General features: G+C 41.8%; 1 protein-coding gene across 4 annotated transcripts in view; it reads left to right on the top strand.

Moving 5' to 3' along the window:
• Positions 1-24,284, top strand: part of PLCL2 (phospholipase C like 2) — a 191,772-nt gene that overhangs the window by 126,646 nt on the left and 40,842 nt on the right. For all 4 annotated transcript variants that reach the window (XM_047875043.1, XM_047875046.1, XM_047875044.1 and 1 more), the window contains exon 4: positions 22,520-22,595. In XM_047875043.1, the coding sequence (XP_047730999.1) occupies positions 22,520-22,595 (76 nt within the window). The remainder of the gene's footprint in view (positions 1-22,519; positions 22,596-24,284) is intronic.

Below are 24,284 nucleotides of genomic sequence, written 5' to 3'. Positions count from 1 at the left end.
ATTCCTGCACATTTCTGAGCAGCAGTACAGGGCCAAGCTCAGACTTGGGTATTATAGACTATAAGAGGGTTAGAGCAAAAGACAGCTCAGAGAACACATGATGAGTGCCTTCATTTTACAGATAATTAAATGGAAACCCTGTGGCACATCAAATTAATGGCAGAACTAGGTTTAGAGCCCGAAGAGTGTCTTTATCCATTTTTTTTCTGCAATCCAGATCAGGAAAATTAGCCATGTGTGGTATGTAGATGAGCGATCAATATACAGATAAAGCCCAGATATCTTCGATAATAATAATCCAAAGTTGTTCATGTGGGGCTCTCAAAGTAAGAGGTAACTCGTTCCTGATTCCTGTTCCTCGTGAAGATGGAAAATAATTCATATTTCATACTTCGGTGTATAGTAAAAGGGAGATTCAATGAGCTTAAATTAAGGAAGACTATTTCAATAGTTAGATCAAGTTCCGCTCAAAGAAATCTGGCTATAGGTATCTGAACATATCTGTTATATTATTACTTCAGAAAACAAAACATTTAAATATTTTACTTCAAATTTATGTAAATGAACTTGAACGCATTCAGTCTTCACAATTAAATGTCAAGATTGAGCTTGTTCTCTCATGTAATTAAAAGCTGTTCGGGACGTCTGCATGGCTCACTCAGTTAAGTGTCCAACTCCTGATTTCAGCTCAGGTCATTATCCCATGGTTGCGGAATTAAGCCCGGTGTCAGACTCTGAGCTAACAGTGTGGAAACTGCTTGGAATTCTCTCTCTCTCTCTCTCTCTCTCTCTCTCTCTCTCTCTCTCTCTCTCCCCACCCCTCCCCTATTGATGCACTTGCACTCTGTCTCTCAGATAGGTAGGTAGGTAGGTAGGTAGATAGATAAACTTTAAAAAAAAAAGCCTGGTGGGAGAAAATAAGGATTTTGTAACCTGAGTTTAAGACATTCTAGTGAATGCCTGGATATTCTTTATGATATATCGTGCTCTTAAGATTATATCTGTACTGGCATTTCAAGGCTCAACCTTCCCCTCCCACTGATATCAGTGATGTAACTCATAGTTGTTTTAAATGAAAGTGATTTTTACCACCCTTTTAATATTGAGGAAAGTCATCATTCTGCTCTCTAGCTCTGTTTTTTTATTAGTTTCAGATTTCAGGCTAGAAGTTTCTAAATTTTTGTGAGATCTGTCCTAAAATATAGAGACCAAGGCATCAACGCCTTCCCTCTTTAGAAAGAAAACATTGGCAGTGTTCCATAAAAAGAAAGTTCTCCTTAAATGTTTTTTTCCACTGGGCTTTGGGGATAGTATTCAAGGTAGAATAAGCCAGACACTGAAAGATAAGTACTACGTGATTCCCCCTTGCGTGAGTTATCTCAAAGAGTCAAGGTCCTAAAACTAGAGACTGGCATTAGCCACACAGCATCATGCCACTAGTCAACAGAAACGTGTTGTTCATCTAAAATTTGTAAAGAAGATGGCTCTCGCATTAAGGGGTTCTTAGTACAACTTTTTTTTTTTTTAGTACAACTTTTTTAAGAAAAAACGTGTTTCCTTGATTTTTCAAGCTATGGTTTTCTAATACGGAATATGGAATACATTTCGGTCATTGTAGTTAAATTGAAGACGAAGTTATAGGCAATGAAAAGAAGAAAAAGTACAAAAAAATTATGGCTGATTCTGTTCCAGGCAGTAGGGCTGTTCAGATGCACAGCAGTGGGCACTTGGGCAGCCCCTGTCTATTCAGAGATTATCTAGAAATTCATTCTTACCATTGCAGTACCTTTGTATCGACTTTCTATTTAAAATTTGTCTGTTTCAATCTTTTGCAGCTTCACAAAAATCTTTAATTGCTTTCACGTTTAATTAAGAAAGCATACTCTGAGGAATCCATTTATCCAGTAGACAATACTGGGTTTTTTTAGTGTTAAACGGGAGGAACCCCATGCTCTGTCTAGGAGGATATTATTTGCTCTCTGAGTGTTTTTGTATAAATTACTGAAGAGTCCCTTCTAACTCATTACTTTAAGTATTTCTTTAAAAAAAAAACAGTTTCTTTAAATAAAACATGTGAAATGACATGTTAGCAATTAGCATCCAACATCAGGAGCACTCTGCTTTATCTTGTTGGTATGATTTCACATATTTTGTATTACCACTGCTTAATGCAGTGAAGAGATAAATCACACTTCATAATTAATGGAGTCGGCCCATCTGGACCGAGCCAGAGATGAGCTGTAATAAGGCTGCTATTGATCCCATCTCCTTTGTGGCTCACTTTATCACTCTACTGCCTCAGAACTTAACATCAAAAGCTTCTTTTAATTGAAGGTGTCAACCTTTCCAACTTTTGTAACTATAGAAAAAAGACCCAATGGAATATTATGCTTTGGGATAAGACTGAGCTTAGATGTGTGTGTGTAGGTATGTGTGTATATGTGTGTGTAGGAAAGGTGGGTATATCCTGTAGAGGGAAGATCAGAAACCCAAAGGCTATAGTCTAATTCAGTGACAGGGGAGGTCCAGCCAGTGATGTGTCCAAAAGCAGTTTCTGTGGAGTCATCAAAACCATACAGCTGAGCTACTCCAAAATGGTTCATGCTGCCAAGCGGATAGAAGGAAGAAGGAATGTTAAAGACACAGTGTGGTGACAACATCACACATGTGATGAGATCAGATACAGCGGGCTGCCACTCAGTAATCAGGTGCAGGGAGATTGGGAAACTTTTGGAAGATGGGGCTTCAGGGTGTGCACACAGTGGTGACTATAGACTATTTCTGATCAGTTTTCTAGTCTTACATGTCTCCACAGAAACTGAGAAGCACATATTCAGAAGTATTCTTACGTGTGTGTGCGCGCACACACGCACACACACACACACACGCACACACAAGAATAGCATTTTAAGGGCTGACAGTACCTTTGAAAGAGAGACTTCATTGTATAGCAATTTTTATCAACGAAATCTGATACCCAGCTCTGAACTCTCTGGGAGGACAGACATGAAAACCTTAATGGAGTCCAACGTGTTGTCAGATGGTGTCTTCAGGCAAGAAATGATAAACGGTATTAAGCAAGCACTGTAGCATGTGATGTACCAGCAGTCTGATTTAAAATTTCGAAGTAAGCTAGGAAAGAGTAATATGGTTGGAGCTGTCTAACCATATTGGCAAATGAGAAATGGGAGCCTGCTCTTGAAATCACTGCAGTTCTTGGGTAGATTTCGTTTGAAGGAAGGCCACCAGGGGAGCTGTGCCGTGGTTTGGGGCCATGTATTTGGTGGGTCTCTGCTGTTTTACTTCTCTGTTTAGAGCCTTTCTTTTGCTTTTTAAAGGGGCAGAGCTAGACTGCTTATTTTGCAAACACTTAATTTCACTGAATCTGAAACCTAAAGCTCCAGAAAAGTTAGGGAACTTCATTCTAAACCATGCTTTATGTAAGAGAACACTACTACATTTTTGATAAAACTAAGATCATTGAAGTATTGTGATTTTTTTTTCCTATCCAAGAACAGAGGAATTACCTGTTCCCATCAAATTCCACATTGCATTTTAGAGTTTGCTCTTATGTAATTTCTTCAAAGTTTATTTTTAATATTGTCTCGCCTTGACCAGAAGCATTTCAGGTTTCTGCATTGGGTAAAGGTGCCTCCTTGCGTTGTTGGCTAAGTTCTTCTTTCTGTCAAGAACCCTTCCAGGAAATTAAAAAAAATAAAAGGACTGTACACATATGTAAAACAGCGTTCCTTGCTCTGTAAATAATATACACCGTGCTTTTGCTCAGTCAGGATGTATACTGGTGACTTTTCGAAACTGTGAGGAAGCATTTAGTTTCCTTATCCTAATTTATTTAGTAAATGTTTTGTTTCCACTAGACTTTGAGCAAGTAAATGTTCATTGAGCAGAGCAGGTAGCACTGTGGTCTTCTCACTTCTGTGGCCAGTTCATCTTCACATGACCTTATGCCTCTGTGGCAGATAAGTGCAAACTTCACACTCAACTCAGGTAGCAAAGAAAAATGTACCTTTCCTGTCTCTTTCAGGAAGGAGGTGGGTATTCCTCAGTTTTCATTCACTTAGTAAACTTGATCCATTGTATTGATTTAATCATCTACTTTGGACTATAAATGCTCAGTCTCTCACACTTTCTTTCCTGCTGCTTCTCTACAAAGTGGCCACTTGTTGCCTGGAGGGGGGTGGGTTGTAAAAGGGTTCTTTCTGTATTCTTACTAAAGAATCATTCTTTTTTCTTTCTTTCTTTCTTTCTTTCTTTCTTTCTTTCTTTCTTTCTTTCTTTCTTTCTTTCTTTCTTTCTTTATTTTGAGACAGAGAGAGCATGGGAGGGGCAGAGAGGGAGAAGGTGGGAGAGAATCCCAAGCAGGCTCTGCATGGTCAGCGTGGAACCCGCTGTGGGGCTCAAACTCTCGAACTGTGAGACCATGACCTGAGCCAAAACCAAGAGTAGGATGCTTAACTGATTGAGCCACCTAGGCGCCCCTAAAGAACATCATTCTAAAGCTTGCCATCCTCTCCCTCACCCCCATTCACCTTAAGGCTGGTTCTTGCCATGGAGGGATCTCATAGCTCCCTCCAGTCACTCAGGACTTCAAGAGACACTTCTCCTTCACTGCTCCTTTCTTCCTTCCATCCAGGCGCCACCAACCACAAAATGGTTTATAAAATATGACCATACATGTGGGGAAAAAATAACTTTATGCTCTCCCCATAACACCTATGTTCCTGCTGCAGCCCCGCGCCCCCCCCCCCCCCCCAGATATCAGCATTCCCTCCCCACTGCTTCCCTCCCCGCTGCAGCACATCTTCTGGATTGCTATAAAGACGGTCCTGAAATACCAGCTAGAGAAAGACCCGGAAAGGAGCCAGAAGGTAGAGTTAGAATTATGATGTGACAAGTTTAAGAACCCTGTTAGCTAAAGGGATTGTGATCATCAAGAGAAACAGAGCCAGATTGTTCTCTGTGACCTTTGCTATTGGCTATAAGCCAATAACATTCTTCTTAGAGCATCTTGGTAGCATCCGTTTGGTGTTTGGATTAATGAAGTTATGTTAAGCCTAATATTGTGAAGCGAGAAAAAGAAGAGAAAAATAACTTTAAGGACATGTATGTCATGTATTCCTCTAGCAATTGAAGTTTTCCAGAATCAGAATTTTTGATTTGCTAGTAAAACATCCATCAAACACTATTAATAACATACAGCTCTTAAAAAAAAATGTTTTTACAGTGTCCAGAATCTGCTTGACATCTTAAAGCTTGGAATTATTTTTGTAGTGTCCACAGAATGGTATCATCTCTACATCTAGTTTTGTGGGTGTGATTGTCCTCTTTTGTGGAAATCCTTTTTAACCAGAAAAGCAATGATCAAAGACACAAAGAACCTAATTGGCTTTCAGCACGTGATAGTCTGTGTGTCTTTACACAGCTTGAGTTCCATATCCTTTTAGATTCACAGAAATGAAGATTAGCTGACCTAGAACATGCACTTCGTAGCTCACTGATGCATTCAGCCTGCTTCTCCCCTTGCTTGGGGACCCTCTGATCCTCTCACCTTGGACCCAGCGCACGGCTGTGTCTCTCCTTGACTTCTAACCTTTGCTGTTGGTACACAGGTGGCTGTGCCACCTCTACTTGCAGCTAGCTACTGGCTGCTACTTGGGAAGAGAAACCAATGTGTTGATCTGCATCTCTGTAAGCTTGCAGAGACCTGAGATGGAAACCCTGGAGCTCCCCAAGTATGGGCACCCCTTCAAAACATCAAGCACTTCCTGGGCCACACTCCACTGGAGGACCGAGGAAATGCATCTTCACCGTTGAACTTAAGTAGTTTTCCTAACAGTGGCAGTTTCTGACCAGGTGGGGAGTTGGGGAAGTCAATCCTGTGGCGGTTCTCCATTCCACCTCGGAGAAGTGGCTGCCTTTGCCCTCGTGTCCAGCTCCATCTGGGCTTCAGAATGTTCTCCAGACAGTTAAATGGAGATAGTTTGCCACCGGTGCTGGCTTCAAAGTGCTGGCTACAATTAGCAATTAGGAAGGACACAGGAGAGTTTCTGTTCAGAAGTATTTTTTTTTGGTCAAAGATTCATCAAAAGCATGAATTGTTTAATATTTCATTGTGTCCCATTGTCCGTCTTCAGATTAAAGTTTAGAAAGCATGTAAACTACAGTGATAATATGATTTTTATTGTTTAGAATCTTGATGTTTTCAGTATCATTCCCTGACTTTCTCAATGCGAGATCCATTCACCGATTAACTTGATTTATTACCACCCATTTTTGTGTAGTTTAGAACAGGATATCCTTTTCCATTTAGAAATTCAGTTGCAAGTGTAATTGCACAGTGTTGCAAGTGTAATTTGGAGTTGAGTTAAAAAGATTGAAGTTACACCAGATACTTGTATAAAATTGTTAGTGGTGATGCACAGACTTGTTTGTAAATGCAGTGATGAGCTCCTCTGTTTTGGGCACATGCTCTTTGGACGTGCAATCACACTTTAGAAGACAACTCTCTAAGAAATGGGATAATTTGAATGTAACCAACTCCATGAAAATGAAGCTATTGAAGTAACCAGTTTAGATGAAAAAACGTCTATTTCAGAATTGTTTTTGAGAAAATGCAATTCTAGACACTTACTTGAACTACCTTCTGGCATCTTTTCTTGGGCAGTAGGGGTATATTCATTTCTGACCTTTTATGTCCCTAGTTATGAACTGGAAAAGAAAATTTTAAAGGTGTTTTTCCACAGCCTTTTGAATAATCAGGTAGTGATTTTTCTCCACAGCTAGATGTGGGTAATATATAACATTGGATACTACATGAGATTTGAAGCCTATGTTTTGTTGATATGTACATTTGACCTCATGCTCAGGAGAGAAATAAAAATCAGCCCTGAGTGTAGATTCCTTACTTCTTGTTTTCGTACGAGCAGGAGTGCACACCCTGAGCCTCACCAAACCTCTCTAGTCTGCACGAGCCTGGGTGGTGACTGCCCCCTGCACACGGACGCCTCTCTCGGTGGGGATTACAGAAACTGTCACTCATTCTCTTTTAACAGCTCCTGTTTTTCATTCTTTTCACTTTTATTCCCCCATATTGTTGTAAAATAATTGATGCCACTCACCCCACAGAAATAGCCACCTTTAATATCAGAAATCTGATTTCGTGACCACATGAATTTATCAGGAATAAAAATAGCACCTAACAATGGCTTTGAAGTCTTTTCTAACTTAATTGGGGCATTTTAAATTCCCAACCATAGGAAAACTACTCTCACGGTAAACTCAGTGGGTGGACGATATGATGTGTTCAGAGTTAAGTTGAACTCTACAAGCTTAATTACCAATTAACTTAAAAATAACATGTTAGGTAGTTTCAAATATTTATTTCCCTACTACATTTAGTATTAGTCACATCTTTAGGGCTAAATGGTTTAGATTTTTATGTGGAGATTTTATATAGGAAATCCTTTAGCAACTTACAGAAATCTTTAATTCCAGTATTTTCTTTGATATCAGCTTTGATTATTCTGGTTTTCTTTAAAATCGTGACACTCCCTCACTGCAGGATGGCCGTGTGGAATGACACCATCTTTATATCATCATATGGGCACCAAATGATTTTCGCTTTTAAATCACTTATCTGGTGCCAAAAGCAAAAACAAACAAGTAAACAAACCTATCTTTGTGAAGAGATGTAGCTATTTGAGGATTTAACTAAATGGTACTAGCATGGTACTTAACTGATGTTTAGTTGATTGCCTAAAACGGAGCTCTCTGTCTTTGCTATGAGTCGGTGGAAGTCTTTGACCAGTGTTAGGATTCTCCATAACCAAATCTTTCCTTTGCTTGCATATATCATAAGATACGTTATCCTTTTAAAAATACTAGCTGGACTTGATTATTTCATGGTCTTGGATAAAATGTGCAAGTAACGTATCGAGCTATGTTCTCCTGAACCCTTTTCATCCAATTATCACCAAAGGATGCATCTTGTAACGTGTTAGGGCACAGTTGGGAAACCGTGGCCTGTGGGCCACACTGGCAACCGCCTGTTTTCATATGGTCTGAGAGTGAAGAATGGTTCTTACATGTTAAATGACTGGAAAAGATAGAAAAATGATACCTGTATGACTTGCTAAAACCATTTGAAATTCAGATTTCAGTGTCTGAAAACAAAGTTATATTAGAGCACAGCCACATCCATGATACATTTTCTGTGACTGCTTTTGTACCACAACAGCAGCAGTGAGTCGTTGAGACAGAAATTAAGCCTAAGCCTAAAAGCCTAAAATACCTGCTGTCTCCTCCTTTGCAGAAAGAATTGGCCAACCCCTCAAAAAGAGGATCGGGAGAAAAAGGTCCCTAGGGTATTTTAATGCACTGGTTCCTGTATTCACTTTCACCAGTTTAAATTATAATCCTAAAGGTTTTCTTTTTGTTTTTTAAAATTCCGTGCTCCGCGCACTTTGAATTTTGTTCCAAAAGAACATCATCCTACTTGTTAACCTGGTTGGTGGAGAGTGCTGCAGTGGCTTGAGTCCCATCCCGGGAGAGCGGTGAGCCCCTGCAGCGGTAATGCTCACTTAGCATTTTGATGGGGAGGAGCCTACAGACACCGGAGGCACAAACTGCAAGAGAAAAGCCAGTGACAATTAACGTTTGCTCTGATCGCTTCTAGTGCTCATGAGGCAAGTACGCTAGGTCAGTGGGAATGGAGACAATCCACGGAGTTTTGTGTTATAATCCAGTAACATGTGTAACTAACTTAACTTCACACGTAGTGAGCGTGTTGTCCTGCTTATGCCGCCTGGTAATAAGGCATTAAAAATGAGCCAAGGAGGGGCACCTGGGCGGTTCAGTCGGTTGAGTGTCCCAACATCGGCTCAGGTCACGATCTCACCGTTCATGAGTTCGAGCCCCGCATCAGGCTCTGTGCTGCCGGCTCAGAGCCTGGAGCCTGCTTCAGAGTCTGTGTCTCCTCTTCTCTCTGCCCCTCCCCTGCTCATGCTCTGTCTCTCTCTGTCTCTCAAAAATAAATAAACATTGACCAAAAAAAATGAGCCAACGAATCCAGTTTAAGTAGTGCTCCTTTTATCAGTCAGATGAAACCTTTCTTGTCAGGGGAGGGTGTAGGGGTGCAGAGAAGGGGGTTTGGGTGGAGTTCCCGAGCAGGCTCTGCCATCTTCTCTGAAAACACCTGGATTCCTTCTCCCCTCCCTGAACAGAGAGCAGGGCTCTCTCTCAAATGATAAAATCCAGGCTGTGCGAACCACCTTCTATTTAAAGCTGTCTCATCAGGGTGGGGATTATAAAGGGTGCCGGGGGCGGAGACCAAGCCTGTGAAGCCCTCTCCCACCGGAGGAAATGGGAAGGCTGTGCCAAGGGCCCTCTGTAGCTTCCCACACCCTGCTGGTTCATGCTGTTCATTTCCTTCTCACACTCACTGCAGCTTGTAATTATGCATTCGTTGGTTTGATTTCTTTTTTTAAGGTACTTCTCTCCCCCGCCCCTGAATCGGAGCTCCAGGATGGCAGGGACAGTGTGTGCCCTGTTCACCGCTCTGTCTCACAGCAGAGCCTGCCACAGAGCGGGCGCTCAAAGTTTGTCTATGAATGAATGGATGAAAATGACCTTGCTCTCCGGGACACAGATCAGGTGTTCTTACCCTGTCTCCCTGCCCCGCAGTGCCTCCATTTTCCCAAACTTGGCTCATTGGTACCATCACCAGTGGTCTTCCCTGGGATGTTAGGTTTGGGGACTGGCCAGGGGCTGGGGGGTGGAGCTACCACTCTGCTCTTCCAGGCTGTGTCCTAGACGGCAGCCCCCATGTCCTAAGGCGGTGAGTGGAGCCTTCCGTGGGTCCAACAAGAAGAGGACGCCTGAGATGCCTGGGGCGGGGGGGGGGGGGGAGGGTAGGCTGGAGGCAGGAAGCTCAGGACTAGAACTGGGGGAGATGGGAAGGCAGGCATGAGAGTCCCCCTCCCCAAATCATTTATCTTTTTGTTCAGAGCTTCAACTCTCCCCTGCCTTTTGCCAGAGGACTTTGCTGTGTCTGAAATTCCCTACTTAAAAAATTCATATGTCCTAAGAGGAAAATATAGCAGAGTTGAGGACGGGAGGGGAGAGCCCTAGTTGTTGACCCAGCCAGACAGGAGAACAGCTTGATTCAGTGAAGCCAGCCCAGGATGGGGACATTGCTCATACATATGTAGTGTTTTAGGATTTTACAAAGCATGCTTATCCATCGATTGTCATGTGAGCTAAGCAGGTGGGCATAGGCTCCTGGTGGACCAAGCAGAGAAGTACTTGAATGCCACACAGCTACCCTGTCTCTCAATTGTCCCAGCCTCTTCATTGCTGACATTCACTGCCCATGCTTAGGTGTACCACACTCCTGTGCTCCTGGGTAAAGAAACCAGACTCTGCCGAAAACACACGCACGCGCACACACACACGCACACACACACACACACACAGTCCGCCAGCTCTGGCCCCACCTTGGGAAATTCTTGGCTTTGTCCTTATCTCACCTGCCATGGTGAGCTGAGTGAGGGCAACAGGTGCCCAGCAGAAGACAATGCCCTGGTGTGTTTTGCAAAGGGCACATCTCAATGAGTACAGACCATCTGGGCAGGTGTGCAGGGAATGTGAATACCTGTGCACAAAATTCTTCTTATGTAAAGACCCCGCGACCAGAATTGGGGAATGAAGGAGGAAGTATAGACCCTACACCCTCAGAAGTATATGAATGGGCTTTGGGGTTGGGGGTTGTGCTAGCAAAGAATATGAGCCCTGATGATGAGATAGTCCCTGCCTGGTGCCAGGACTGAGTCACCACCTCAAAGGGTATGAAATTATATGTAAGTAGACCAGACCACAATAAATTCTCAATAAATTGAGAATTGAGTCATGATCATGTTATTAGTTTTCAAACGCTAGAAACCTGCAGCTCATGAAGCTGTAAGACCTTTTTGTCTGCATATTTTAACACCACTTCAGAGCAGCAGCTTTGCTGCATGGCTACTCCAGTTCATAAAGGCAGGGTTAGAATTACAAAGTGAAAAGCAGAAGGTAAGGTCTCCGACCGCCTTACTAGGCAAGCTGTCTGTCTTCTCTGAAAGGGGAAGACAGGGGAACACGTGAGTTATTTGGTCAACAGGAGAAAGAAATCCTGGGTTTATACAGTAAATACTCTAGTAGCTGGCTGACTGCGTTCTTGTCTTCCTGCTTGTTCTGTCATTCCTGGAATACTGTGGACACTTCACTGTGCTAAAAAAAAAAAAAAAACAACCTGCTTTTCATTACAGAGAAGCCTCCAATTGCTTTTTTTTTTTAACTAACGTCTATACTTAGTCACACAGACCTGAGAGAAACTAATGATACCTTACAGTAAAACTATGATTGAATTACCTTCTGTTAATTAGGAGTTTCTAGATCACCGTGATGCCCTTGGAGAAAAGGCTTGCTATAAGTAGACAGTAATAAAAGTGGTACTATGTTTAATTCTAATTGTATCTTTTGAAATTTAATTAATGTAGTAATAATTGTTTTAAACAAGCATGTCAGAACTCAAAATGGTCCTTGGTGACTCGAAAGAGTTAATGTAGCATCCAGAAGTTCCTAATCTTTCTCCGGAAGTAGCTTGCTCACTGAATAATTGGGTTTAACGAGCTCAAGTTCCCCTTTCTTCCTGCAGGGATGATTCTGGCCATGTTTTAAGCCATTCTTATCAGTTCACTTTTTATGCTCTCCATCCAAGATGTAGCCTCTGAACTCACTATCCTGAAAACTTCCGAGACTGGAGAGCTACAGTGGTGCATTGCCCTTCTTTCCGGCTTTGCAGGCATTTACTGGAGGCAGAAGGAGCAGCTGACGATGTAGACTGCGTCCCCACTGGACTGTGCCTGGCTGCCCTTCAGGCCGAGGCCAAAGTTCCTTTGCAAGTTGCTGAGTCCCTCTGTACTCCTCTCCCTTCCTTCTGTCCTGACCACAGAGGATACTTGAGCACAGGTGCACTTAGGTATCGTGCTGAGATGGTCTGAGGGTGTCCTGAGAGCATATCGTTATTAATTTAGGAAAGCGGGAGATGTTTTTTACAGCCTTAAGAGGCTGACATGACCCAAAGCCTGGAGAGGGTAGGGTTTGTGTGTGGGTCTCCATGAGGCAGCCATGGTGCACGATGACTCAGCCCGTCGAGTGTGAGAATATCGTGAGTCTTCCCACAGTAATCATGTAAACACCAAGTGATGCTGTGTAGCACACCAGGTTATTCCGTGACGAGTATAAGGCTGACCATAACATGGAGAGATAACAGCATTATTATAATTTAAGTGCATTTGAACTTACCTATATATGTGTTCTCCACACAGAAAAGTACAGCACAACATATTATTACAGGAACTAGTAGGAATTATTGTATGCTTTTTCTGCATAGTTTTATAATTGCATTGGAGTTCCTTTTTGGGAACCTAGCTTAGGTTCTATTTTGTTGCTTAATTTTCAATGATTTTTGTCTTCTTAGAATATCGTATTGTACAAGGACCAGAAACAGCACAGGATTAAAATTCTTTTCAACTTTTTGAAATTCTGTGTACTTCCTGAAGCTAAAACTATTCAGAAGTTTCAAAACTTTGCCAACAGTTTAGAGTAGGATAAACATTTAAAATCTATACACTGGCTTTATAACTAATCTTTTGATCTGTTGGAACTCTAGGTTTTTCCACACTCCCCCCTTTCTTTCCCCCAAGCTATTTTGCACAGTGTTGCTTCTCCAGCTCGCCGTCTATTTAAACATGTTTGGGAACATATGGAGACCTGTGGTAATGCTAAATCCCAGTTAGTCTAGAAATAGGAATGAATTCCTTTTAAATCCAAGTTTGGTTGTAGCTTTATAGATTATTCAGTTGTCTGCATAAATTAAAATGTTCTTATCTGATTTAAAGTATGATTTTTGATAAGATCAATCACCCTGGTGCATTTATTGTTTTAATTCCTCTGAGCTCTTCCTCTGTGATTTTGTCTTTTTTTTTTTTTTCTTTTATTCCTCTACATAGTGCTCCTCTCAAACCCAGTTTTCCCTTTGTGATGTTTTCTCTCCTCTGCTCCTTTCTCCTCCCTCCCAGCCCAGCAGATGTGTATTACTAAGGACTTCTAGTGGCTGACATTGGAAGTACTGCTCAGAAATCCCCACACATGTCACATTTGGGCCCTCCTTGGGTACCTGGTGGCACAGCAACCACTAGAAAGCAAGAACCTAGGGCAATAACTTGGTTGTTTTGACTACATGACACTATTTATTTTCATGAATTTTTACTGAATCCAAGTGGTATTTTAGGTGAGTACAGGAGAAACCTATATTGCTGTGTGTATAACAAACATAATGTCTTTGTCTTTTGTTAACATGGTGATTCACCTCAGAAACTGCAGTTTTATTAAAACTGGAGGTTTAATCTGTGAAACGCAGTCCTTTCTAAGTGTTGTAAATGTGATTCTGTATTAAGTGAAAGTGAGAAGTGGTAGATGGAGACGAAGATTTGTGGTTGAGGAGGCTTTATATCGTGTGAAAGTTCAACTAGATACCTACACGTGAGATGGTGTGTTACTTTACAGGATTTGATCTGAAATTTAGTGCATAAGAGATTTGTATTGTGCCAGTATTTAAATAAAAGTTATCTACCAGGGGAGCCACATTCATTCCTGAGGCACATACCACCCTAGCTCTGAAGTGAACTTTATGAAAAAATCAGAGCGTATTAAAAAGCTAGAGAATTCTTGGCTTCCTGAATGTGGACCCTGGGTCACTCATAACTCATAATTCGCTCCAGATTTATATAGCACTTGACATCTATTCTCTGGCCAAAACTAAAAAAAAAAAAAAAAAAAAAAAAAAAAAAAGATTGTTAAAATAGTTGGGGGCAGGCTTATACGATGCCAAAACCATGCTTCGGTTGAATCTCATAGAAACTGAGAGTCTAACTGCACTTCACGATGAAATTGCATGGGAGATTTTGAAAAAAAGAAATTTCAGACAGATTTTGAAAGAATCTCCAGTAGTCCGTTCGACAATAACACTTGTTGTGAAGATGCAAATCTGTTTGAATGTGATTGATACATTAAGGAACAATTTTAACCTAAGTCAAATTTTGTGTTTGTGTGTGCACAGTTTTGACCGCAGGAAACCCTGGTGAGCCTGGAAAAGTACACGTGGCTGACCTGCGTGCACATCCACACCTCACAGGGCACCCGGCTCCCCCAGTTAGTTGAACGGGCTTCTAGCTGTGCCTGTCCACGCCTGCTGTTACAGCCTTGCCTCAGATGTCACATCACCTTTCCTCCACTTCCCATGACCCGCGAGCTGCAACCGTCCTACCACCCACTTCCCAAGCAAACCTCAGGTCTTTTTCAGGGTCAGGTGCCACGTGCACTGCAGTAGTTTTGCATTCCTTAACTATTTAACACATGTGGAGCCGGGCTATCACTTTTATTCAGTTCCTGTCTGTTTGAAATATGTCACTGCAAACTTTTTGAGTGCTGGGCCCCTAACCCCATTTTTCCCACAACCCTTGTGGGTTTTACTGCATAACTGTTTGTAGTGCAGTGATTTTTAGGAGCCTGTATGTCCCATTATAGCAGAACTATGGGTACTGCAATTATATTCTCCACAGTTACCAAATGACCAAATCCAGAGCTCCTAATGCTTAGTCCTACCCTCCTTCCAGAAACTCTCCTCACACATCTGTAAATGTTTAATATCCTCATTCTGTTCCTTCCCCTCTGACCACTCCTGCTGTGTCTCTTACATTGGTTCTCTCTGCTTATTAATTTAAGTGATCTGGAACAGCACTGTGATGTTTTCATCTCATTTATCTTTAAAATCCCTCCCTCGGAGATGCATACATGTTTTCATCTCAGCTGCCACCTCTGTGCAGAACATTCCCAGTTCTCCAATGCCAGAACCAAGCCACCGCACGAGTTTCCGATTGCTGCTGCACATTTTCACCGTTGTGACCACCAGCTCAGACCAACCAAGGAGGACCTCCACATCCTAGATGAGTGAACAGTAGGAAAGACACTTTGGAAACCGTGAAATGCTTTACAGCTGTGGGTGGGTTAAGTTTGTCTCATCTGTCTAGTCACCCCTCTAAGAGGAAAGAGGCTTTGGCTCGTCCTCTGTGCCCACAGCACATCGGTCCCCGAGTCCTGCTCTGTCCCCCACACAGTCTCCCACTCTCATCCTTTCTCCCCAGCCCCTCCACCACCTCCTATGCCTCTCCTGCCCTGGCTTCCTGCCTGAGGCCTGTCCCCACCTTCACGCCCTTGACCCTGCATTTCTCCCTGCACCTTTGGTCTCTGCACAAAGCTGAAAGTCTGTACCCCATCCAAGCTGACCCTTCTCTCCTTTTCTAACCACATTTCTCTATTTTCCTCTAACATGAATGGAAATGCTTGGAGAGCTTAATGATATTTTGCATTGATTCGTATGCTGCCCGCTCCCCACCATGCCTGCAGGGGGGCCCCATATGCGACAGTAGCCACCGATGCTCCTCTCTCCGTGTTCATTAACATTCAGTAGTGGTTTTCATCTGGCAGAGCTTTAGGTCCTTTCTATAACTTTGCTATTATATAGGTTTTTTCCTATACTTTTCTATGGTTTGCATAGTGGAAAATGTGGAAATAGAAGTGAAGTTTCAAGAGGAAACGGACAAATTATTCTGGAAACTGTTTGTTCTGTGGAAAGTGTTTTCATGGTGACCTTGCTAGAAGGGACAATGGCCACAGCCATTAATGACATGGCATACCTCGGCCCCCGGATGGCGACCAGCTCTTTGCAAAATGTGGCCAAAGCCCTCCCCGGCTCACACAAGGGGCTGGGTTTAACTGTAGCATGCTCCTGGGCAAAGACCCCCAGGTGATATAACTTTTACACCCCCATTCAAGTGTGTGACTTTTATATTATTTTCAAGTATTAAAAGCTGTGTTGCCTTTTCCAACAGTAACTTCATAAATGGTTTGTCTTCCATTAGTTCAACTTTGTGATATTTTGCTGTGCTTTGAAATTTTACTGAAAGAAAATGTTACCTCTGAATTTCAGTTTCAAAGTCTCGGATCCTAGTGTTCTTGTATTCGATTTTAAAGTTCTTCAGCCACATGGGAATAATTATTGCAAAGTGTTAAAAAGAAAGGTAGTATTGTTAACTTGGAGAGAGATTATTTTCAAGAGCACAGAAAAAAGAACCAAAATTTACAGATTCCTGAGGGAGTTTCCCTGTTTTCTGTCCCATTCTCAGCATTAGGGAACTGACTTGCTTTGTAGGGCTGTGTAGCACAGGGTGACAGTCCTCCAATGACATTGAGCATTAGAGACTCCACACAGATAATTCTGATTGGGTGGAGAACTCTGCTTTGGACTGAATTAGTTGGTCTTCTGAAGACCTTGATGCTTGATTCACATTTGCGGTTCTGTTATTCCTAGAGTCCTGAGAGGCAAGCTGTGCTTTGGTCCAGTCCTCCCTGGGTCTTTCCTGAGCCTGGCGGTACCCAAACCAGGGTACCTGCCACTTGGACATTCACTGTCCACTAAGGCCTGCCATCGATCTCCATGACAGCGTTGGAACCCGGGAGGTGTTCAGAGATGGGGGCGGGTGTATCGTTTCCCTTGCCTCTCCTTTGGCAAGTTTGAGAATGATGCTCAGTTACTTGAGTTTGTTGTGTGTCACATAGTCACAGAACCTGTGTTAAGGAACAAACGTTGTTTGTTACCTAGACATTCCCTCCTGTAAGAGCTTTAGCCCTTCTCAGACTTTGTAACTTTATTTAGAAACACCTACAGCAAAAGCAGCCGCGGCGGCCGTGTGTGAAGATGGGGACAGGCAAAGCCAAGTCTTATGAGGGAGGCATTTTCTGTCTGAAATGGAAGTGAAAGCACAATAAAGGGAAAATTCTAGAACTCAGAAGATGTTATTATTGTTATTATTAAACTTCTTTCACCCAAGGACTTGAAATTATTGGCATTTTTTTTTTTTTAATTATCAAAATCTGTGTGCCTGGGATGAAAGGAGATTTGGTGCACTGTCCAAAATTAGACATAAGATCCTTACATAAAACTGTGGACTTGCCTGTCCTGAAAACAGAATTTTCCTACTTGATGTGTAAATTTCAAAGCAAAAAATAAAGAAGCAGTCTATAGAAATTGAGTGAAATAAACTGTATTAATACAATAGCAGTTTTTATATGCATGCCCATTAAGTGGAGAAGTTTGCCTTATTACTTTCTTTTTTTTTTTAATTTTTTTTTCAACGTTTATTTATTTTTGCGACAGAGAGAGACAGAGCATGAACGGGGGAGGGGCAGAGAGAGAGGGAGACACAGAATCAGAAACAGGCTCCAGGCTCCGAGCCATCAGCCCAGAGCCTGACGCGGGGCTCGAACTCTCGGACCGCGAGATCGTGACCTGGCTGAAGTCGGACGCTCAACCGACTGCGCCACCCAGGCGCCCCGGGGAGTTACTTTCAAAACAGAACATTCTTTTTTTTTTTTTTTAATCTTTATTTATTTTGAGAGAGAGAGAGAGTGTGAACAGGGGAGCAGCTGAGGGGAGGGGAACCCAGAATCCGAAGCAGGCTCCAGGCCCGAGCTGTCAGCACAGAGCCCAACACGGGGCTCGAACTCACAAACTGCGAGATCATGACCTGAGCCGAGGTCGGACGCTCAACCGACTGAGCCACCCAGGTGCCCCAAAACAGAACATTCTTAATGAAAGGCATTTCTGGTTTCTGTCCAGCTTAATAAAATACGAACTTCTATTGCCGTTAGTTGAAACTTCCAGCTTTTCATCTGTTTGAGTCCTGTATTAAAATCTTATATTAGACGGGGCGCCTGGGTGGCTCAGTCGGTTAAGCGTCCGACTTTGGCTCAGGTCACGATCTCGCCGTTCGTGAGCTCGAGCCCCGCGTCAGGCTCTGTGCTGATGGCTCAGAGCCTGGAGCCTGTTTCGGATTCTGTGTCTCCCTCTCTCTCTGACCCTCCCCCATTCATGCTCTGTCTCTCTCTGTCTCAAAAATAAATAAACGTTAAAAAAAAATCTTATATTAGAGTGGATCAAATTTATGAAATGGGTTTCTGGGCTATGTGAAGGCTATAGATTTTCCTAATGCATTGGTTCCAGAAATGTAGGAGTTACTGGTAACTGGACACTAATATAAAATCTGTTAGCAACAACTACACAACTACACAAACGCATCTTGTACTTCATAAACAACATGAGCTGTCCGTGCAGTAAGTCGCTAGGGTAAGCGGCAGGATGATCTGATTGCTGAGCCAAGACCCACACCTCTGCATTTAAAAGGGACTGATGGAAATGCATTTGCATTAATGTAAATAATGCTTCTAAAACCAACCACTCCCCTGGGCCTTGCATTATGTTGACATAGTAATGTCATATATACAGAGAAAATAAGATAATTTAAAGCGGTTTCTCCCTTTGACTCATCTCTTGATATCGCTCCCCATGTATTTGCTTTTGTCTACTCTGAAATGCTTATTCTAGTAGTTTCATGTTAAATATAACTGATTTCTCTCATTTATGATTTCTCTTAATAATGAATTGTTAAGTGGAGCCAACCAAATTGTTTATTGTTGTCACTTTTGAAAGATGTTTTCCCAACGCACTTTACAGAAATATTACTTAAAAAGAAAATTCAGGGATAAAGTCAGTAGCTGTGATTGTACCACCTAATGTGTGTAGCACCTGTCAGGAGTTACTAAATTCCTTTCTGCTTTCATAGGTCTTTCTGGCTGGACTGCCCTTTCCTCATCTTCATTGCGCAGTTGCTACTCGTATGGCAGGGCCGGTCCCAGCGCTGTGGAAAAGCAGAGGCTTTGAGGTCAAGCAGAATTCATTGTTTCCTAGGGGCAGTCCCTTTGCCCATCTTACCAGAGGACCTTGGGAAAGTAGCTTAACTCTCAGGTCTAAAGGGTTCAATCTGTAAAACTGACACCGTAAAGACCCACCTCACGTGTCTTTTGTGAGCATTAGACGAAATAGAAAGCACCAAGTATGCACCTGATGCAGAGGAGGCATTGAATTACTTTCATTTTGATTCCTTCAGCCAACACTTGTACTATTTATAACCACAGCTTGTTATAAAGCAGCAGACCCAGGCAGAGGTTGGTCCCCGCTAGATCTAACGGCACCCCCATGTTGTCCCTGCTGTATCCTCAGTGCCATGTGCTCTACACTCGGTCCTAGTTGTCCCCTGAGTGAAAGCAAGAAATCAGCCATCTGGGTAGGTAGGTACCCTGCCCTCTCGGCCTGCTGGACCCTTAACTTAGGGCACCTGTCGGAGCTCACGGTCCTGAGGAATACCTGGAGGGCCCTTTCACTCCAGAAGAATTTACACAGGTACTGCAAGAGTTGAGATTAATGAACTCACTCTGTGGACAAGAACTATAAACTGTTTACTACATATTAATGTATTTATAAGTACTTACCCTAACTGTAAACATGCACCCTAAAACTATAAAAAGATATAAACTGGCAGTTCCTCCTCCCCAAGGAAGTGGTGAAAACATTTAGTAACAGGTGTGGCAAGATGAATCATCTCTGCTAAGGTCTGGGGATATGTTTTCTTCCTGCCTTCTCTAAGTTCCACTGATTGTTTACTGTTGTGCTTACCTTCTCTAAGGCTGGTTCCCTCCAGAATACCCAGAATACCCCTCTCGTATGGTCTGCAAATGCCTGCTGCTGTTTACTTCCAGACCTGAGAGGAACGGCTTTTCACTGGGTTTGCATTCTCCACCCTGGTGTGTTAGCCACCTTCATATTTTATATACTGCTCGTAAATAAGGGGTGGAGAGTGTATTCAAGTCCGAGCCACAAACAGAGCATCTGCACGACGCCGTGACACCACCAGTAAGTACATCACTGGTGGATTAAATATCCCGTCCACCTACTTAGGGGTATTTAACTTTGTCACAACCAATAGCCCATGAGCTACGATGCAGTACTGCATTTTGTTATGATTATTGTTTGCTCATAGTCCTGGGTCAGCAGCTATTCTTTATTCATTCATAGCACTTAATTCGGGGTCCCATACTCAGCCTCGGTAAATGATTATCCCAAGAATAAAGTTTCGCTCCTTCAAGTGTTAGAGAACACAGGAGGCGGGTGAGCTTCTCTCTCCAGACCCTTGAGATGGATGTGCTTTCCTTAAGCCCTGCATGTTTTTTGTAGCTGAAAGGTGCCCAACTATGTAACCTCTGGAAATACTTTACACCAGAAGATGCTTCTAAGAATAATAATGTGATTTGTTGTTTCTCTGAACTTCATCACACCAGGCTTTTCGAGTAAAACCAAAATTAGTAATGGATGTTTGAATCACTGCCAGTGAACTTATGAAGGGAAGGCATGCTCGTTCAGCTCAACTTGGGCTACCAGAAAATGCTCTTCCATGACCCCTGGGTAAATGGGGAATCCATTGTCTCATCTGTTTGCAAGTGTCTTCATTGTGTCGGTCATGCATTCTTCCATTTAATCCTTACAACGTTATAAAGGTAGTATCTTTTATTAAACTCATTTTATAGGTAGGAAGTTATGGCTCCATGACATTTAATATGGAGATGACACAGCTAATGAACAGCAGAGCCGGGATTCGAGCCCATGTAAATCTATGCTTTTTCTGCGCCCACACCACCCCCAGTAAAAACTGGGGTTTTGACCACCTTTCCCCCACAGGGCATCTGTATGCATAAGCCTATGCTTAATACTGCTGTTTTGTTCTACCTTCCCTCTGTTATTGCCCCTGTGCTGCCTGTCTGCTTGAGGACCAGGTTCATTTCATTTTTCTCCTTTTTCCTATTTGAGTGATAGAGGCACAGTTGGCCAGTTCTTTGACACTGAGCTAGCTGTGACAGCCACCATCCTTGCTTGAAGAAGTCCTTGCTTCTTCATATCTCTCATTTGGCCTGACATCAAAGCTGAAAAAGGTTACTGATGACGGTATGAACCTTTTCAGTATGCAAGTGATGTCATGGTACAAATGACTTTATATCGGTGTAATCGAGCTCTTAACTATTCATTTTTATCATTGCCTGTTCAATATGTCAAGCTGTAAAATAGACTATTTTAATTTACAGGCATGACTCAGATTTTGAAGAGTGAATGTGAAAATCATGAATTCTAAAGTGCATCCTCTTCCAGTAGGCTGTGGGCTTTTTGAAGACAGTGGCCATATCCTGTAGGTCTCCGTGTCCCCAGTTCCTGGGCCATGGAAATGCATGAAGGCATGAATGAACACCTTCACTGGCCTTAAACCTTTTGGTGTTTACTATAATTTTCTTAGAACAGTGGACAAGTTGATTAATGCTTGTGTGACTCATTTTAAGAATCTGGTATACTTCTTGAGAGGCATGTTGATTATGCTTCGGTTTAAGTAAGTGTAACTAATCAAAATTTGGTGTTCTTTCTTTGAATTATACAAATAATCCAACCTACATATATTTGGTTCCTATAAAGTGATTATTGTGGCTGTTAGTGATAAATACTATAAAGAAAAACAAGGCAGTAAATTTAAAGGAATAGAGAATGATGGATTGGTGTTTGTTATTTAAAATAAAATGGTCATATAAAATAGGTGAGTAATATAATAATGCAAAATATCCAGACATTTAAATAGAAAAAATTGAAATCTATGCTGAATGCAAGCGTCATAGTTGCTCACATTTGAGCTGTGAGAACTGAATCTGGCTCTCCCACTTTCATAGTGATTTTAGAGCCAAAAAGGTTACTTCAAACAGATCTTTTCCTAACATTCTGGTAAGTAAAATGAGTGATCAACTATGCCCTGATCCTTTTTTTGTTTTGTTTTGTTGTTAAATTCAAGATTGGCTGTTAAAACAAGCACGTATAATTTGGAATAAGAACTCAAATTGGATCTTTTATTTTATTTTTTCCTCAAAATCGGATCTTTTTAAATCATTGATAGGAACATTTAAAATACTGGTTTGAGTGATATCATTAGTGATGCATTAAATACATGCTGTTTTTTGATTGTCATGGTAAGTTTTAAGCTAATTTTTGGATGAAGGCGTTTTAGTTTAAATGGGTACGGTGTGTAGGTCATAGAGCTTTCTGTAAGATGAAGTTGAATTTTGTTAAAATGCATGGCTGAAAATACAATTTAAAACACAGATCAGATGTGTATACGTATTGATTTCTAGATTTTCACACTGAAACAAACTCCATTCAGTATTGGCTCAAGGTTCAAATTCAGTGTTGTACAAGCCTAACTGTCTGAAACGTGATACTCAGTCTACTTAAACCGTGACATGGGATGCATGATTTTTCATTTCTTCCGTATACATTTGAACTGAATAGTGGGAAGGCAGATAAAAGAACACATGGCTACAGCACCTCAGCCTGTTTATAGAGGAGAGCCTCATGCACCTGTGTAGACTGGCATCCGGTTGTCAGGTGTAATCCCGTGTCTGGATGTTCCCTTTGCAGATGATCCAGTCCCTCAAGGCAGTGATTGAAAATGCAGACGCTGTATATGAAAAGATTGTACATTGTCAGAAGGCAGGTAAGTGGAAGTTTGTTTCTTCTCTTTAAAATAAAATTAGTAGCATCATATATGTAGCTCCTTAAACCATTTTGTCTTCTGACACAGTAACCAGGAAATCAGGCATAAAAATTATTTTTTCCATGGCTAAAGAAGATACTAATTCACTACTTCTCAAGCCTGGATAACAAATTCACCTGGGGGAAGCTTTTAAAATATATTGACATCTAGGGGCGCCTGGGTGGCCCAGTTGGTTAAGCATCCAACTCTTGATTTCAGCTCAGATCGTGATCTCATGGTTTGTTAGTTTGAGCCTTGCATGAGGCTCCACGCTCACAGTGCATAACGTGCTTGGGATTCTCTGTCTTCCTCTCTCTCTGCCCCTCCCCCACTCATGCTGTCTTTGTCTCTCTCAAAATAAATACATTAAAAAAATAAATAAAAATAAAATACATTGACATCAGCCGGAGGTGTGGTTGAGAAATTCATAGCTGTTAAAAGCTTCCAGTGCTTCTAGTAAGCAGCCAAGATGGAGAACCACTGCACTGACCTCCTGCTCAGTGTCCCCTGTGCTAGTCCCCCATGACCTTCCAGCACACGATGGGAAAGGTGAGTGAGGCTTGAGCAGAGAGGGAATGAGTACTCAGGAAGGAGGGTGGGCACCAGTTACAACCTCTTGACGATTTTTAATGCACTGGCATTTTCAGATGCTGATGAATTCATCAATTTAATATCAAAATGTTACACTGGATTTTAAAATGCTACCATCTAATTAATTTTAGCTGAGGTAAAACCCCAAACTCAAGTGTTCTGCATTGTAATAAGAATAGACAAAATGGAATTCTTTCAATTTTCAAATTTTGTGAGAGCGTCATTTTAGAAGATGTTAATGTGGAGGGTATATATGCTGCATAAATAAGAGTATCTGTCTTCAATTTCTAAGGCTTCTGGTTGCTTTTCTTTTTTTTTTTATACTTTTTTTTTTTTAAGTTTGTTTATTCTTTGTAATCTATACACCCAGCATAGGGCTCCAACTCATAACCCTAAAATCAAGAGCCAGTGCTCTTTTGACCGAGCCAGCCAGGCACCCCTTGTTGCTATTCTTTAAAATCAAGAGACCCGAAGTATCACCTAGCCTGACAAAAAGATTCCTCTCTTATCTCGGAAATGAACTCGTTAAAAATAGATCAAAGACAAAGGTATATATGGCGGTTTTCTTTTTTGGTGTTTATTGAAGGAATATTCACATTAGTGACTAATCAACAGATGAAAACCCTCACCTTGTTTTACTCATCTTGTTAGCAAAATAGTATTAGCAAAGTGATCTTGCTACTTCTAGTCCTTTCTGGGCTAATATTCCCTACAACCACAACTAAAATGAGACACTTCAAACACCATTTTTATCCTGTCACTGTTTTACATAAAGTCGTCCAGTAGCTGACTAGAGTCTGTTGAGGCAGATCTAAACTTCTAACTTAACTATGCAAGGTTGTCTACGAACTGGCCAGCCCCTCTTGCCATTATTATATAAAATCTCTTCATTAAATCATCTCGTCATTCATTTAGTAAATATGTTTTGGACTTACACCATGCCAAGGGTACTTGTAAGAGCTATCACAGACCAAAATATTAAAAAATAAGATTGATTTTTGCCTTTTAGAACCTTCCAGCCAAGCAGGAGATATGAAAGTAATCACACATACTCAAACG

Source organism: Prionailurus viverrinus, chromosome C2, assembly GCF_022837055.1.
Source record: "Prionailurus viverrinus isolate Anna chromosome C2, UM_Priviv_1.0, whole genome shotgun sequence".
Classification (NCBI taxonomy): domain Eukaryota; kingdom Metazoa; phylum Chordata; class Mammalia; order Carnivora; family Felidae; genus Prionailurus; species Prionailurus viverrinus.
Note: the sequence above shows the minus strand (reverse complement) of the source record. Positions and strands in the feature narration are given on the sequence as shown.